Raw genomic sequence first — 15,317 nt, forward strand, 5'->3', positions numbered from 1 at the left:
TGATTTAAAAGTTTCAATACTTTTATTTCAAAAAGGAACATATTTATCATGTATTTCCAAAATGTTTTTCCGTCATAGTTTGCAATGTAAATGTTTTTACTAACCAACATTAACGAATATAAAAATTAATCCCCAACTTAGAGGTTATCGCATCGAGAGTGGCAAAAATCAGAAAAGCATCACAAGGACATGTCCAATCATGAAAAAATCATAGACTGCAATGTAATTTTTAGCACAAAACATAAACGAACAAAAAAAATCCTAACGGCAGTAAGGAGTGAGAGGTAGATTTCTTTCTTTTGCGAAATCAATGAAGCGGTGCTAAAAATTTTCTACTTTTACAATTATATAATAATTTGAAAACAATGGGTGTATATTATTAATTATTTTATACAAAACGTAATTAATATTGCAATAGGATAAAAAATTAATAAATTGTTTTTGTTTTTTATTAACTGCTGGCGTTAAATTAAATTAGATTCGGGCCATTTTTTCCTAGACCACATAAAATAATGAAAATAAAATGATTTACTAGTTAACTACCTAATTTGAAATTTTATTTAAGCTATTTAATTCATTATTTTCTCGAGTTATTTCACCATTACTTTTCTGTAACAATGGGAAATTTACGGAAAAAGACGTGCGATGGCCCCGCCATATTTATTAATAATATGCACAAATTTAAAGACTTTTGCTTTTCTCATGATTTCTCTGTTAATTACAAAAAAAACTTAAGAAACGCCTACGTTTTCATTTTATTATAAAAGAAAAATTAATTTAGGTTTGAAAGTACCGTATTTGAGAAAAAATCCCGATTAAAAATGGGATTTTTTCAATTTGTGATAACATTTAAAATACTGGATTTGAACCAAACCGAGCTTAAAAGTTACAGGAAGAATCCCGCTTAAAATCGGTACCAAAAATGTGAAAATTTAATAATGAGGGTCGTAGCTAGGAGGGAGTGAAGTTAAACAAATCGCGCTGGCTGTTGTGCGAGATAAAACGCAAAAACGGCTAAAATTTTGATTGAATTTTTTACCTTCATCGCCCATAACCCTGCGACTCCCAGTCGATTTGGCTGAAAAACAATCCCAACCGCCCTTATAGGATTCTTTACCACCCTGCCAAATTTCATTGCAATGCGATCAAAAATACGGCCGCTAGAGAGCGCTAGATTTTTGAAAGAAATCTACCAAAAATTCTAAATCGACTTACAGGTTTCTTTAATTGAGTGTACGAAGTATCAAACCGGGGGGAAACAAAAGTATTTCTACTCACTCAAAGTGTTTGTTTTCTGCGTAAATACTTTGTTTGAATATAAAAAATATTTTTTGCATTGTATAAATTCACTTTTTTCCACATCCTACATTTGTAAAATTTAAACAATGTTTGTAAATCCCAGGGCCTGAAGATGATCTCAATAAAGATCGAAACGTTGGCACGATAAAGAAAATGTTTTTCTGAAACCTACATCACACCAGACCGCATCTCACGATTTCCGAATAATCATCGACTTAAGCCGGGAACACACTTACCCGATGCTACGCCGTGCGACGCTACCCGACGCCTTGCCACGTTTTGGTGGGGTGTGCACATCTATCCGACGCAAGTACACGTCGCGTACAGACCACAGCGTTTATCACAATAATCACTATCACAATCACAACGCATCTTTTGTTCTTAATGCACTATTTTGAGCAAATCCTTGTAATAAATTGTTAGTTAAATTTTATGAGTACAACCATCTAATAAATTGTTTGTTAAACTTAATGGTTTTAAATAAAGTTACTCCTAACCATCTAATTAAACAATGTTTATAAAAATTTATGCATTTTTGATCTCGTTTAATTTGGTTTACATTAAAATAACATGTTGTAATTAATATAACGACAAAATTACATGTACTTAGTTTGAAATAAACTATAAAAAAAAAGAGTGTCCTGTTCTGATGCTACCCGACATTAGAAAATGGTGTAAGTTTACGAGCAAAAGTATGAAATAAATTGTTGATTAAATTTTATGAGCAAAACCGTGTAATAAATTGTTCCAATTTGAATATATGTACCGCCGAAGCGAGTACAATAAATTGTTAGTTAAATTCATTATATCAAAAAATCGTATTCCGGTGTTTTGATTAATTTTCTACCAAACCATTAAAATTAATTTTTTAAATAAAAACTAGTTCATTTTTAATCACAGTTAATTTGGTTTCTATTAAAATAAGTATGTTGTGATTAATATAACAACAATAATACATGTAGTTTGAATAAAAATATGAGTGTCCGGTTCTTTTGTCTTCGAGTGTACTCGATGCGACCCGACGAAAATCTGGACAGTGGGGATCGCAGAGCGTCGGGTAGGTTAGCGTGGCATCGGGTAGATGTGCACGGGGGTAATGCAACCTTATGGAAAATCGGAGTTTGGATTTGTATAGGTTAGCATCAGGTAGCGTCGCATGGCGTAGCATCGGGTGTGTTTCTGGCTTAACGGTCACTAATCACCCCACATAAGAAAAAAAGTGGAAAAACAGCTGTTTGTATTTATAAAAAAAAAGTTCTCTATTCCTTTAGTCCTCCCGAATAGCACGAAAAATGTAACCTGCAAGTAAACTTTAAAAATAAATCAACTATCCGTTCATTAATTCTAGCAAAAACAAAGAAAAACGAATCGCCGTTGAAGTAATGAACGATTCAAAGGAATTAAGACTGTATAACTTATTCTTTTTAATGATAGAAATAAATAAGAATACTTAAATATCCGAGGGACATAATACAAGATAAAACACCATAATGTCGTAAAGAAGTGATTAATAATGCACTCAAAGCTCTTTGAAGGCTGGATTTTCCAAGATTCACTTACGCATTCGTACCAGCATTAGCTCCGTACTAACCGGGATTTCGAGTATTAACTCACAAATATCACCTAATTTCAAAGTGTAATAATTACGAGATACAAACAGAATAATCTGGTCCTTTTATATATTTAAGTTATGCTCATTTTCATCGGCCCAATAGTTAATTGCGTTTAAGTCTTATTGAATTTTTTACAATTGCAGCTTGTAAGCCTGGAGATGTAAAGGAAAGTCAGCAATTTGGAAGACTCTGCATAAACATGATGGGAGAAATAATTTATGAATTTGGGGACGTCGTTAAGGTAACAGCAGAAGGGGATTTTAAGGTGATGGATGAGGGAGATTACACGGGTCAGAAAGGAAAAAAACGGAACCGGCGGAGGAAACTGTAGGAAAAAAGATAAAGCTTTGAGTCAGGAAGAAGGGTCTATGATATTAAAGGTTTTAGAAAAATCGAAAAAAGACAATAATGGTGATTTTATATCCCTCTTTGCAGATGTAGTGTGATTTATTTGCCGTCTATTAATCTACAAAATAAGTTTAAGTAAAGGAACCTGAATTTGACAAATAATCAAATATTGATTAAAGTTTACAAGTTTTAATATGCCGACTTGATTAACTTTGTCGTGCCAAAGATGGGGGACTCAGATTTTAGTGTGTTTTTTCCTTATATTAACATCCTACATATGTTTAAAGGAATTATTTTTAGTTATTTTTTTAAGAAAAACAACAAAATTAGAGAAAATTAGTCACAATTGTAAAAATGGTCCCAATCCAAGGCGAAAAGTCTGACATCACAATAAACACCAATAACAGTTGTAATGCGGGATCAGAAAAGATTTGCATTTGTTCGAATTGTTCCAGTACGACTCGTAGCACCGTGATCAAGAGGCCTCGGCCCGTCCCAGACTGGATAAAGAAACTGAAAGGGATGCTGCACTACATGTGCACCCCGGGTCCGAAACAGAGGCCGCCCAATTTCGAATCCGTCTGCAGGACTCTCAAAACAATCGAAGAGCTTAAGATCGACATGAGGAGGGTGTCCAGTTTTATAAGGCACGTGAAAAACGACTTGCCGAACGATCGTTGCTACGCCGATATGGAACCGATACTCCAGAGGATGATGGTGAAGATCAGCATGCTGGAACATTCGGCGATGAAAAACTGCGCACTCGTCAGCAAAGGTGACGTGCGGACGAGACGAAACAGGTCCATAACGGCAGAACAGTCGTTGATCCAGAGGCTCTGGGCTGAACTCAAGGCTCTTAAGGCGAAACAGAAAGAATACGAATCCTTAGTGGAAACGGTCAATAAACTGAAGAGTTCCATGATAGATGTCCGAACCGAGTCCGATAAGGGGCGAGTTGAACGGTGGTATAAAACACCCGAGGAGAATATAACAGGCGTCAATTTCGTCTACACAAAGACGACGAAAATGTACGATGACAATCCCCGGCACGACGACTGCGAAGTCTGCGATGTCCAGATCAGCAAGGGCGGTGTTACTAGTCGAAATTCGGATCTAGCTCGGAGTCCCGAGATCAGAGATCAAACGCTCAAAATGTCGAACATCTGGTACCAAAGCGCTAGACAACTAGTCGACATGATGGCCGAAAGAGCTAAGCAAAATCCATAAACAATGGTCAATAAAACGGAAATTTAAAAGAGAGAAAAAAACTTTCTACATAGTTAAATAGTTGAATACCTCTGGTAGTTAACACTTTTCAAACATGCATAAATTTTCTTCTAGCAATATCTAGTGAAAACTCCGAAACTTAATAGAGTTTGAATTAGGAATTTTTTTATTTGTCATTGAATTTGACAGTTACAATTGAACCTAAAAAACGAAATATTCTCGTAATGTACAAACTAGTATAGAATCAGATGGTAGTATTTAAAAAATCATACAAATTTTATCATACCTAGTAACCAATCCTTTTCCTTTCAGATTTTTTGTTATTCAAACAATGTACCCTGAACCTTCAGACTTTTGATGAAATAATTATTAATAAAAAAGAACATTTTAAGTTTTTATGTACGTATCATATTACGTTATTTGTTTAACTCCTGAGCTCCTATTCTGTGAAGATCTGCCACAGTAATGGTTCTGTAGAAGTATGGTCTACACGTGCACATGCGCACACACAAAATCAAATAAAATAGCATATTTATAAATATATTTATATAAATAATAATTTATTTCAATTAATTAATCTTGCTGTAAGGTATTGGTTGAAATGAAAAAGTTAATGTCACGACCAGGATTCGAACCCACGACCTTCGGCTCAATACGCCGATGCTCTAACCACTTGAGCTATAGTGACTTCGATCCACTCGGACACCAACTCCCCATCTAAACCCAACTTTCAAATTTTCCCTCTTTTTTGCCATTTTTCAAATGCCGAGTAATCACAATTCGATTCTCGGCGACAAATAAAATGGCTTCAATTAGTGAAGATATATTTCGTTTTCCATTATATTTCGAGGTCCGATTGACCAAATTACTTCTTTCAATTAATTAATCTTGCTGTAAGGTATTGGTTGAAATGATCGAAGTCGCTACAGCTCAAGTGGCTAGAGCGGCGGCATATTGAGCCGAAAGCCGTGGGTTCGAATCCTGCTCGTGACCCTAACTTTTTCATTTCAACCAAGACCTTACATAAAAAGATTAATTAATTGAAAGAAGTTATTTGGTCAATCGGACCACGAAATATAATGGATTTAATAAATAATAATTTTAAAGTTAGAGTGTCAGGAGGCACAACATTATTTGCACATAATTATTAATTTTATAAGTAATAATTAATTTATAAGTATGAAGAAACAGACAAAACATCTGAAGAGGTTGCATCAGAAAACGGACCACGACAATCTGTCCGTCCAGCAGATGTGGTAAGATTAATGAAAAATAATATAAAACAAAAATGGGAATATCGCTGGGCACAATCTTCTGCCAAATAAAGCATTGGTCCATGGTGGCAGGGTCGAGAAGGGAAAAGGCCATACTTACTGGGTACGCTTAGGTCATAATAGCTTATACATGGGCACTTGCTGGCGGGAAAGAGACCGCGTCGATGCCCATTATGTACCAAAAGATTATTTTACAATGCAGAAAACTAGAAGCCTGCGGGATGAACTAGGAAGTCCTGACCTAAGCGTGGACTTACTGCACGTCAGTGGGCACTGATCGCTGGTTAAGTAGCTCTGGGCTATAACAGTTTTTAAACGTATAAAGTCTGTGTTTATGTGTACCGTTTTTTTGTGTTTTTAGGGGTTGTGTTTGTATAAATGTAAATGTGTAAAAATATGTGAGAGTGTGTTGTCTGGTGAGTGAAAGTAATTTATTAGCACGAATAGAGGGTTTAAACCCACCCCGAGGAATATCAAGTACTCTGAGGGAGTGAAGGTGACCAGACTTTTTTTTTGGGGGGGGGGAGATTACAGGATTATCCCAGCACCACGACGCCGGATGCTTTTCGCTGGGGAGCCGCGTTTTTTCCTCTATGCACGGCAGGGCTCCCGACGCTAGCGGTCGTTTCTGGGGAAGGTGGGAAGCGTGAAAATGTTTACGTGTTATGTCTTTATGTTTTTCTTGTTCTCTTAGTAACAATTTGACAACCTGAGGTACATTTGAGAGGTTATCAAGATAAGCAAAAAAGAGACAAAATATGAAAGAGGCAGTGACAAAGATGTGCGAAAGAAATACAAAAAACGAAGAATTTTCGCATAAATAGCCGGCGATGCCCACTTGATATTTGTCGCCCCATAAATAAACAATACAATAGTATTATCAACCGAATTTTTCTAAAACATTGGCTGGTTGACGTTCAATTAGACCTTCTTACTGCCGCGATAAGTCCTCTTAAATCTACTACCATTATATATTTTTTTCCAACTAGGAAGAAGTAGAACCACAGGCTAGTCTAACAGGCTGATGCAGAGCATGACCCCAATAGCCTACCGGCATAAAAAGGAGCAAATAATCTTCGGAGGGGGTCATATAACCTCATGGTTGATATACCCTCCTTTAACAAAATAAAAGAAATAAAACATTTAAAATAAAATAAAAAATATTAAAATAGTCTGAGAGAAAGGGATCCCTGTTAAAGCCGACTATATTTGGTTTACAAATTGGTCCAATGGCTTCAAGACAGACTATTTGTCTATTATGCTTGTATATATGGAAGGAATTTGAGCAATATGCCACCGTACTTTAGACAAAGGCAGTTACTATTGAACACTGTGTCAGGGAGCTCAAAATAATTGCCAACAAAAGAAAAGCCATCTAGTAGTACAGTCAGGTCAGTAGTAGATACCTCATATGTAGTGAAGTCCAGGGCCGTTGGGTCGATACGTTTATGAAGGAAATTTCAGTCAGGATACTATCGGACCTGAACCTCTTGCGACATACCAAAACGACATATCCACTTTGGGTTTAAAATAACGTCTTGATTTTTATGGGAGCATTCGAACAGGTTCATTAAAGGCCCACCAAAGAAACTAACAACAAAATTACTAAAAATGCGAGATGTAAGGTCAAGAATGGTAAGAATTCTTGTTTCCAATTTAGAAATATCGACAACTTTTCCATTCATGGACACTCCTGATCAAGGTACGGTCTTGAAGAAGAAAAATTCAGTTATTACTAATACGTAGAATATTTCCAGGGTAAATATATTTAATTTAATTTATATTTATATTTATTATTTTTTAACGAGGGTTTGCAACATCAGAGGTCATATCAACCTACGGGGTGACGGTGTTTTTGAAAAGAAGCCCATTTATATGTCGGGTTGAATGTAGGGCCGTTGGTTCGAACCCGGGACCTTCGCCTTACAGTGATGAACGCCGTGTCAACGCCTAAACCACCGAGGCCCCTATTTAATTTTTTTACTGTTGAGATTTTGATTTGCAGTCGGCTTTCAGTTTTACGATTGCCCAATGAATGGCAATTTTTCATCTCTATTTTCTTTAATTATCAAGCATTATGGGAAAAATTGTATGAAATCTATTGGATATAATCATAACAGTAACGTTTCCTCAAAGCACCGACATAAGTTTAACTTCGCCTGAAAGTTCCGTGAGCTGCCCTTGTCACATTCATTATTTATGGGTTTGTCCCGTTAAACTTCATTTATTTTTCATGACATTCATTTTCATAAAATACAGAACACATGTCGTGCTCGTGTGTGCCTGTTTTTATAAAGAAAAGTTAACTACGATCTTATTGTTCAAAATTTATTAACCTTTCATGCCTCGTTGTGGCAATCATGGTAAAAATGTTTTATAAAAATTGGTTAACGAAAGATGAACCAGAAGGGCTGCAATATATATATATATATATATAAAATACTTTTGTTTTTGAAGTAGTAGTGTGAAATACAAAATTAGGTGTAGTGGTTTCTAGTAGCACTGAAATCATGAAGTTGAGATAGCTGGTTGCTATTCAGTTTGTGTCCGTAGAGGGGAGAACTTAAAAACTTTAAAATCCAATTATTTAAGAAAGTTTGAACGCCGTAAAAAGCCGGCCGTGAGAAATAGGAATAAGGCTTTCAGTAAACTGGTTGATACCCAGCAATGAAGAAGAAGTTTCTTAAAATGACGGTGATGTGCAATAAAAAGATTGTGAAAAATGATGAAAACAAAACTGGAATAGGTAGGATTTGAACTGTAGTAAAAAAATTTCAGATAAAATCCTTTTTTAACGTTCAACTAAAATATTTAATATTTAATTATGATGTAGGTTGCGCTTAGTTTGTAAAAATGAACTGTATTATACATTACTACAAACTTGCCAAAAATATATGAAGTAATTTTATTATTTATGCTAAAAATTCTAGCCCTCCCACTCTCTCTCTCTCTCTCTCTCTATCTCTCTCTCTCTCTCTCTCACTCTCTCTCTCTCTATCTATTTATCTATCTATCTATCTCTCTCTCTCTCTCTATCTCTCTCTCTCTCTCTCTCTCTCTCTCTCTCTCTCTCTCTCTCTCTCTCTCTCTCGCTCTATCTCAATCAAAGAATACATTTTTATACTAAATCTTTTCACCCGCGCTCTCTTCCTTGTTCACTCTCTCTTTCCCATTTATTAGCTCTCTCTGTTCATCCCAATCTCAATAAGTATCTCTCACCTTCTTTATCTATCACTTTCAGATTTTCATTTTTAATTTTAGACAACAAAAAAGTATACAATTTGTAACCATACAAACACTATAATAAAGAAAAACGTAGTCTAATGTTTTTTGCAAGAAATTATGCAGGTAGTACAAGGAAGGAAAATATTAGAAGCTTATTAAGAAGAATTATTTGTATATGGTTTCATGTTGTATAATTTGGTGCGTTGACAAAATGATAACAATACGAACGAAAGACCTGTTAAATAAATTATTCTATAAGTTCCCCTTATACGTGGTGAAATGAGCAGAAAATAGCCAATTGCTATATACACAAGTTTATATTAACAAATATTTACACTTAATGCAATTTTAAGATTTTCTTCTCTATGTACAACAAGGTGAATTCCAAACAAACACCGTATTTACAAACGTCACTATAACACAAATCAATAAATCAAAGCGTCCATATCGCGCACAAAAAAATCTTCTTTGTGAAAAGTCAAATCCATGAAATACAAATGAGTCAAATCCGGAAAAAGGTGATAGTCAAATTCGGTGAGTTTAGGCCGAGCTTCTCCTGAAATGTGGGAAATTGGAAAATTAAAAATTGAGCCTGGGCCGATAGAAACTAGGGACAATGTTAAGGAACTTACCGTATGTTATCGTTCACAAATCCTATGACGGAAGGTCCGTAATGAACTGCAGCGTCGTACGCGTATTGGGCCATTTGAACATATTGCATGATTTTCATGAGCTTCTTGAAGAACCCTCTTTCTCCTTGTTCGTTGTACTCCTGCTCGGGCTCTGCGTCTCCATTCAACAGTACATTCTTCATCGAATATATTGAATATGCGCCGAGTGCTGCTCCAGTTGCAACTAAAGCCATTGGGTGGATAAACGCCATTGTGAAACAGCAAATTATCAGTATTGGTCCAATTTCGTTTCTCAAGATTCTTATTCACTTCGTCGTAGTCAAGGTATACTGAATGACTCAGTAGGTCACGATCTTCGCAAGTTTAGTTGAATCCAAAGTAGAATTTCAGCTTCGGTATAGCTCAAAATTTTTCAACAGTGTTGCACTTTTAATTGACGATTCAACATTACCATGGAGACACTATTGCATTTATGTTATTTTATTTTTTTAAAATATTAATTACATATGTTTTGTCATTTTCTGTTTTACTCTCTCTCTCTCACTCTCTCTCTCTCTCTCTCTCACTCTCTCTCTCTCTCTCTCTCTCTCTCTCTCTCTCTCTCTCTCCCTCCCCCTCTCTCCCCCTCTATCTATCTATTTATCTATCTATCTATCTATCTGCCTGCCTATCTATCTTACTATCTATCTAACTCTCTATGTACCTATCTATCATAGGTATATATCTATCTATGTATCTATCTATCTGTCTCTCTTTATTTCTCTCTCTCTCTCTCTCTCTCTCTCTCTCTCTCTCTCTTTCCCCCTCTCACTCTATCTATCTATCTATATTCTCTACCAATCTCTCTCTCCGTTACTCTCTCAAATACAGACCAACAGACAAATCGATTTAGAGGAAACAGCTTGAGATTGTAATTAGAGGAGGGAAAGTGAAAGACACACAGTCAGATAGACTGAAAGACGAAGAGAAAAGTACTAAGAAAATCAGAGTTTATAAATAAAATATGGCTGAGCGTGAAATAATACTAGACACATTCTCTCTCTCTCTCACAGACACATATGTTACATGCCAGCACGAATGTAGGCAAGCAGTTGTCTTTCGTCATGAACTAATGACTTAAGTACGAATTAAATAGTAAAAATTTGTCCTTGTAAAAACCATTATATTTTTATGTATAAGAATGTATTGTAATTGTTCAATATGTGTTGTATATAACTATTTTCAGTTTGGTTTTGATACGGCGGTCAAATCTACCAGTTTCTTCATTATCTTATCTTATATCTTATCATAATAATAAACTAGTTATAGAAAAGCAGAAGGAAATGTAATGTCGTGTTTAATAAGTCGGTATGGTGAAGAAATGAATTAATTATAATCTGTAACTTATGTGCATTAAGGAAATCCAACTTGTGGTAGACTCCCGACTTAGATTGAACCCCATGACTATCAAAAAAATTATTACACCATATAAGTAATAACAAAAAAACAAGGGTTTGACAATAATAAAAACATAGACATCAACTATAGAAAAACATAGACTTACATATATAGAAAAATCTTCGAATAAGATAAAAAAGGTAATGTAACCAAGAAGACCAATGCATTAACATAAAAGTGGCGTTCAAAGATAACAATAAAATTGACAAAAAATTAACCATCCCTAAACAGGGCAAAAAACTCTTTACAGCCCTAAAGAGCATAGATCCAATAAGCAAACATCACATTAACATGTCATTGTGATATGTGTTATCGATAACATACATATATCATCATCACATCACACAAAACATATAATACAACATATTAAACAATTCACTAATTTCGTGGTACGCTTGACCAATTAAATCATTACAATTAATTAAGGTTTTTAGTTGAGATGAAAAAAGTTAATAGCACGAGCGGGATTCGAACCCACGATCTTCCGCTAGATACGCCGCTGCTCTACCACTTGAGCTATCGTGACCTCGATCCACTCGGACATCAACTTCCTATCTCAACCCCACCTTATGAGTTTTCCCTCCTTTTGAGATAGGAAGTTGATGTCCGAGTGGATCGAGGTCACGATAGCTCAAGTGGTAGAGCAGCGGCGTATCTAGCGGAAGATCGTGGGATCGAATCCCGCTCGTGCCATTAACTTTTTCATCTCAACTAAAAACCTTAATTAATTGTAATATTAAACAATCATCACATTCTACACATCAAACAGTTCTACAGTCTAATTCTTCTACAATTTGCCATTCCTTTCCCTAATTATCCCCGTCTATATAATGCTAAAAAGATAATCAGGCCGAGCCATCCCCATTTTTTCCTATTGTCGGCTCTGTCGGCTCCTTTCACCTCAAAGAAGCCGACTCCTCATATAAAAAATGTCTTTATATTCCCGACTTCCCTCCTCACCCCTTCAAAATCCAATGAATGTATACATAAAACATCAATATCTCACTACCTACTCTCTGGTACTCTCAACACGACAGACAAGAATGACACATCTACACAGAAAACAAACACTTTGAGTCAGTACAAATACTTTGATTGAATCTAAAATGTTTTAGCATTGTATAAATTTATTTATTCATTTTTTTTAATCTAAAATTTTCTAGTATAGAATAAATTCATTCTTTTTAATCTAAAATTTCCAAGCATTGTATAATATTTTTTTAATGTAAAATTTTCAAGCATTGTATAAATTAATTTTTTTCACATCCTACATGTATTTATAAAATTTAAACAATGTTTATAAATCTCAGGCCCTGAAGATGATCTCAATAAAGATCGAAACGGTGGCACGATAAAGAAAATGTTTTTCTGAAATCTACATCACACCAGACGCACCTCACGATCTCCGAATAATTATTATAAAATAAAAAAACTACGCTAAGAAAGAAGATTTTATGAAAGGAAAAGTGGTGAACTAACTTTTTAGGGGGTACGTCATAACACAACTTGTCAACATAATTTAATGGTTCGGAAGGTTACAACATTGTTTACATGTATCTTATAGGTTCGGTTTTATAGAAAGTAGAAAGTAGAAACCACAGTAAAATTTTGTCAGCATGGTTTTGGTGTAAATATATAACGTAAGGGATTTTTATTGACTATAATTGAAATATAACTGTAATATTGTTCATTTTTCATCATAAACTAGATTTTTAATTCTAAAAATTGCCTTTAACAGATTAATATTAGAAAATTGCATGAACTTTACGTCGATCTTTGTACTGTCTGTATCTTTATACCCCACAGAGTTATTTTTTATGTATTTAGGTAATGTGTTTACCAAAGACTTCAGAAGTGCTGAAACTGTACAGAAGCCTGTTACGTTACGGCCAAACTCTTCAGTTCACCGACAAAAACTACTTCAAGAATCGAGTAACGAGCGAATTTAAAAGGAACAAAGTTCTGTCCGATGAAAAAGGCATCAAATTTTATTATGAGGTACGTCAGATTTCAATGACAATATGTATTATATTGTATTAATACCATTTTATATTTATTAGAGAGGTCAAGCGGTCTTAAGCCAGAAGAGGATACTATAGAACGATGATAGCTTTAAGATGGTTACGCTATTTTAGCACTAGCAGTGGTCTAAATACAAAAATTAGCAAATTGGTCCCTCCTGTGAAAGAAGAAGATCTGTCTGAGCAGTTTGTAAAAGGCAGTGGTCCCGGGGGGCAGAATGTAAACAAAAATACAAATTGCGTTGTTCTAAAACATCTACCTACAGGTGCGACATCGAGAAAATATATTATTGTTTAAGACGAAAGTCATTCAATTACTTTCTTCGATTTAGGTGTTACAGTCAAGTGCCATATATCTAGGTTACTCCATGAAAACAGGCGCCTGGCTAGGGAATTGCTCGCCATTAAAGTCGACAATCATGTCAATGGCGAATTTAGTGTAGAAAATCAGATGAAAATAATGGAAAAGAAAAAGAAAATCGCCTTGGATAGGAAAAAGGAAAAACTGAGGCTTCTAAAAGAAAATTGGAAAAAACAGGAGGGATTGTGAATAGTGTGTATCGGTTGAGAGATATTTTGAAAAAAGATTTATATTATCTATCCTAAAATAAACTTTTTTTTAAATTTACATTCATTTTGTTAATTCCATTTTGGCCTTATTCAAGCAGACACCCTCAGAGTGGTCAGTGGCTGGGATTCAGTCGAATAGAAGATACTATGTACATGTAAATGCACATAAAAATAATACAAAAATTTAAGAAAACAAAATTAAAATAAATCTTGATAAAAAATTAAAAATTAAACTTCTATGAGCTTTCCATGGTACTCTAGTGCACTTTTTGTCAAACCAACCAGGTTTTTTTTTTAAAGAATTACTTGAAATAATTAATATGGTCAATTATGTGGGCTGAACATATCTTGATTATTAATTACTATTAATATTCCATTATTTAATTTTAAACAATTTGTTTAAAATTTATTTGATTTTTTTCTACACTGAATTTGTGCTATTTCAGCTAGTCACTTTGAAAAGCTATATTCGCTGAAAGCCCCTATAAGATTATTTAGCTCTATGGTTGACAAGTCCTTGGTGCCTGTGTTGAACGAGGATGAACTAGAAGAGCGGTTTGTACGAGGGAGCGGCCCAGGAGGTTCAAACGTCAACAAGAATTCAAACTGTGTTGTTTTGAAGCACGTACCAACCGGTAAATCAGTTTTACAATTGCCATTTTTTTCCCGACTGACATTCCACTCCTGCATTTTCAGGGATCGTCGTTAAATGCCATTTTTCAAGGCTTCTCCGCAACAACAGGAAGTTAGCGAGGGAGAAACTTGTCACGAAACTGGACAACTTAATCAATGGGGAAAAAAGCGTGGAAAATCAGCTGCGGCTTATCTACGAAAAGAAGAAAAATGTTCTCGAAAGTAAGAAAAGAAAACTGAGACTACTGAAGGAAAAATGGAAAGAAAAGGAAGGATTATAAATACATTTAGTTGCCAATGTCAATATTAAATCATTGTGTTTAAATTTATATTAAAATATATGCAACAGGGAAAATTCAAAAGGTTGTAGGTTGAGATGAGGAGTTGGCGTTCAAGTAGATGAAGTCACGATAGATCTGTGGTTAGAGCAGCAATGCAGCATTGGTCATGAGTTCAAATCCTGCTTGTGGCATTACTTTTTTTTATCTCCATCAAGACTTTATATAAAGTATAATTAATTAAAGTAGTTAATGAATTATTAATTATGATTACTAATGTATGGATTATTCATTAACATTTACGTTGTACTCCTATTACCCAACAAATTTGAATAAGACTATTTTGTGTTAATAATTCCTTGTTGAAAATAAAACAACTTTAAAAAAAAATTATTTTGTTCAAATCTATCCCGCATAAAGACTACTTGGCATCCATTGCGGTCACGCTCATTTTATGTCGTGGAATAGTTTCACACGTCCGAACTGTTGATAGTTTGCGATGATTTTCTGTGGGGTGAGAGAATTACAGCTTACGTTCATAACCCTGCTGCCAACCCCATATAGAAATCACATTTTCCTCTTCCTTTTTTTTAATTTTTATAATCGAACGTCAGCCTCAATAAGCCAAATTGGAGATAAATCAAGCAATTTTGCCCGCTCCCTTGAATTTCAGCTAAGTAGCTCATAGTACATTATACCCATTTGATTATACTGTAGACCAGTGATTCTCAAACTGTGCGCCGTGAAAATTGTCTATAAA

General features: G+C 34.9%; 2 protein-coding genes across 2 annotated transcripts; both read left to right on the plus strand.

Moving 5' to 3' along the window:
• The first annotated feature begins 12,600 nt into the window (after positions 1-12,600).
• Positions 12,601-13,210, plus strand: LOC112126544 (MIEF1 upstream open reading frame protein). Its single transcript, XM_024225838.1, has 3 exons — positions 12,601-12,695; positions 12,883-13,053; positions 13,116-13,210. Exons 2-3 carry the CDS (start codon positions 12,886-12,888, stop codon positions 13,152-13,154), a joined length of 207 nt encoding a protein of 68 aa, XP_024081606.1. The 5' UTR covers positions 12,601-12,695; positions 12,883-12,885; the 3' UTR covers positions 13,155-13,210.
• Positions 12,961-14,921, plus strand: LOC106668537 (probable peptide chain release factor C12orf65, mitochondrial). The gene is made up of 4 exons (XM_024225837.1): positions 12,961-13,053; positions 13,116-13,342; positions 14,093-14,281; positions 14,343-14,921. Exons 2-4 carry the CDS (start codon positions 13,159-13,161, stop codon positions 14,558-14,560), a joined length of 591 nt encoding a protein of 196 aa, XP_024081605.1. The 5' UTR covers positions 12,961-13,053; positions 13,116-13,158; the 3' UTR covers positions 14,561-14,921.
• The last annotated feature ends 396 nt before the right edge of the window (positions 14,922-15,317 follow it).

The sequence above is a fragment of the Cimex lectularius genome, unplaced genomic scaffold (genome assembly GCF_000648675.2).
Source record: "Cimex lectularius strain Harlan isolate CLEC.00 unplaced genomic scaffold, Clec_2.1 scaffold3, whole genome shotgun sequence".
Lineage (NCBI taxonomy): Eukaryota > Metazoa > Arthropoda > Insecta > Hemiptera > Cimicidae > Cimex > Cimex lectularius.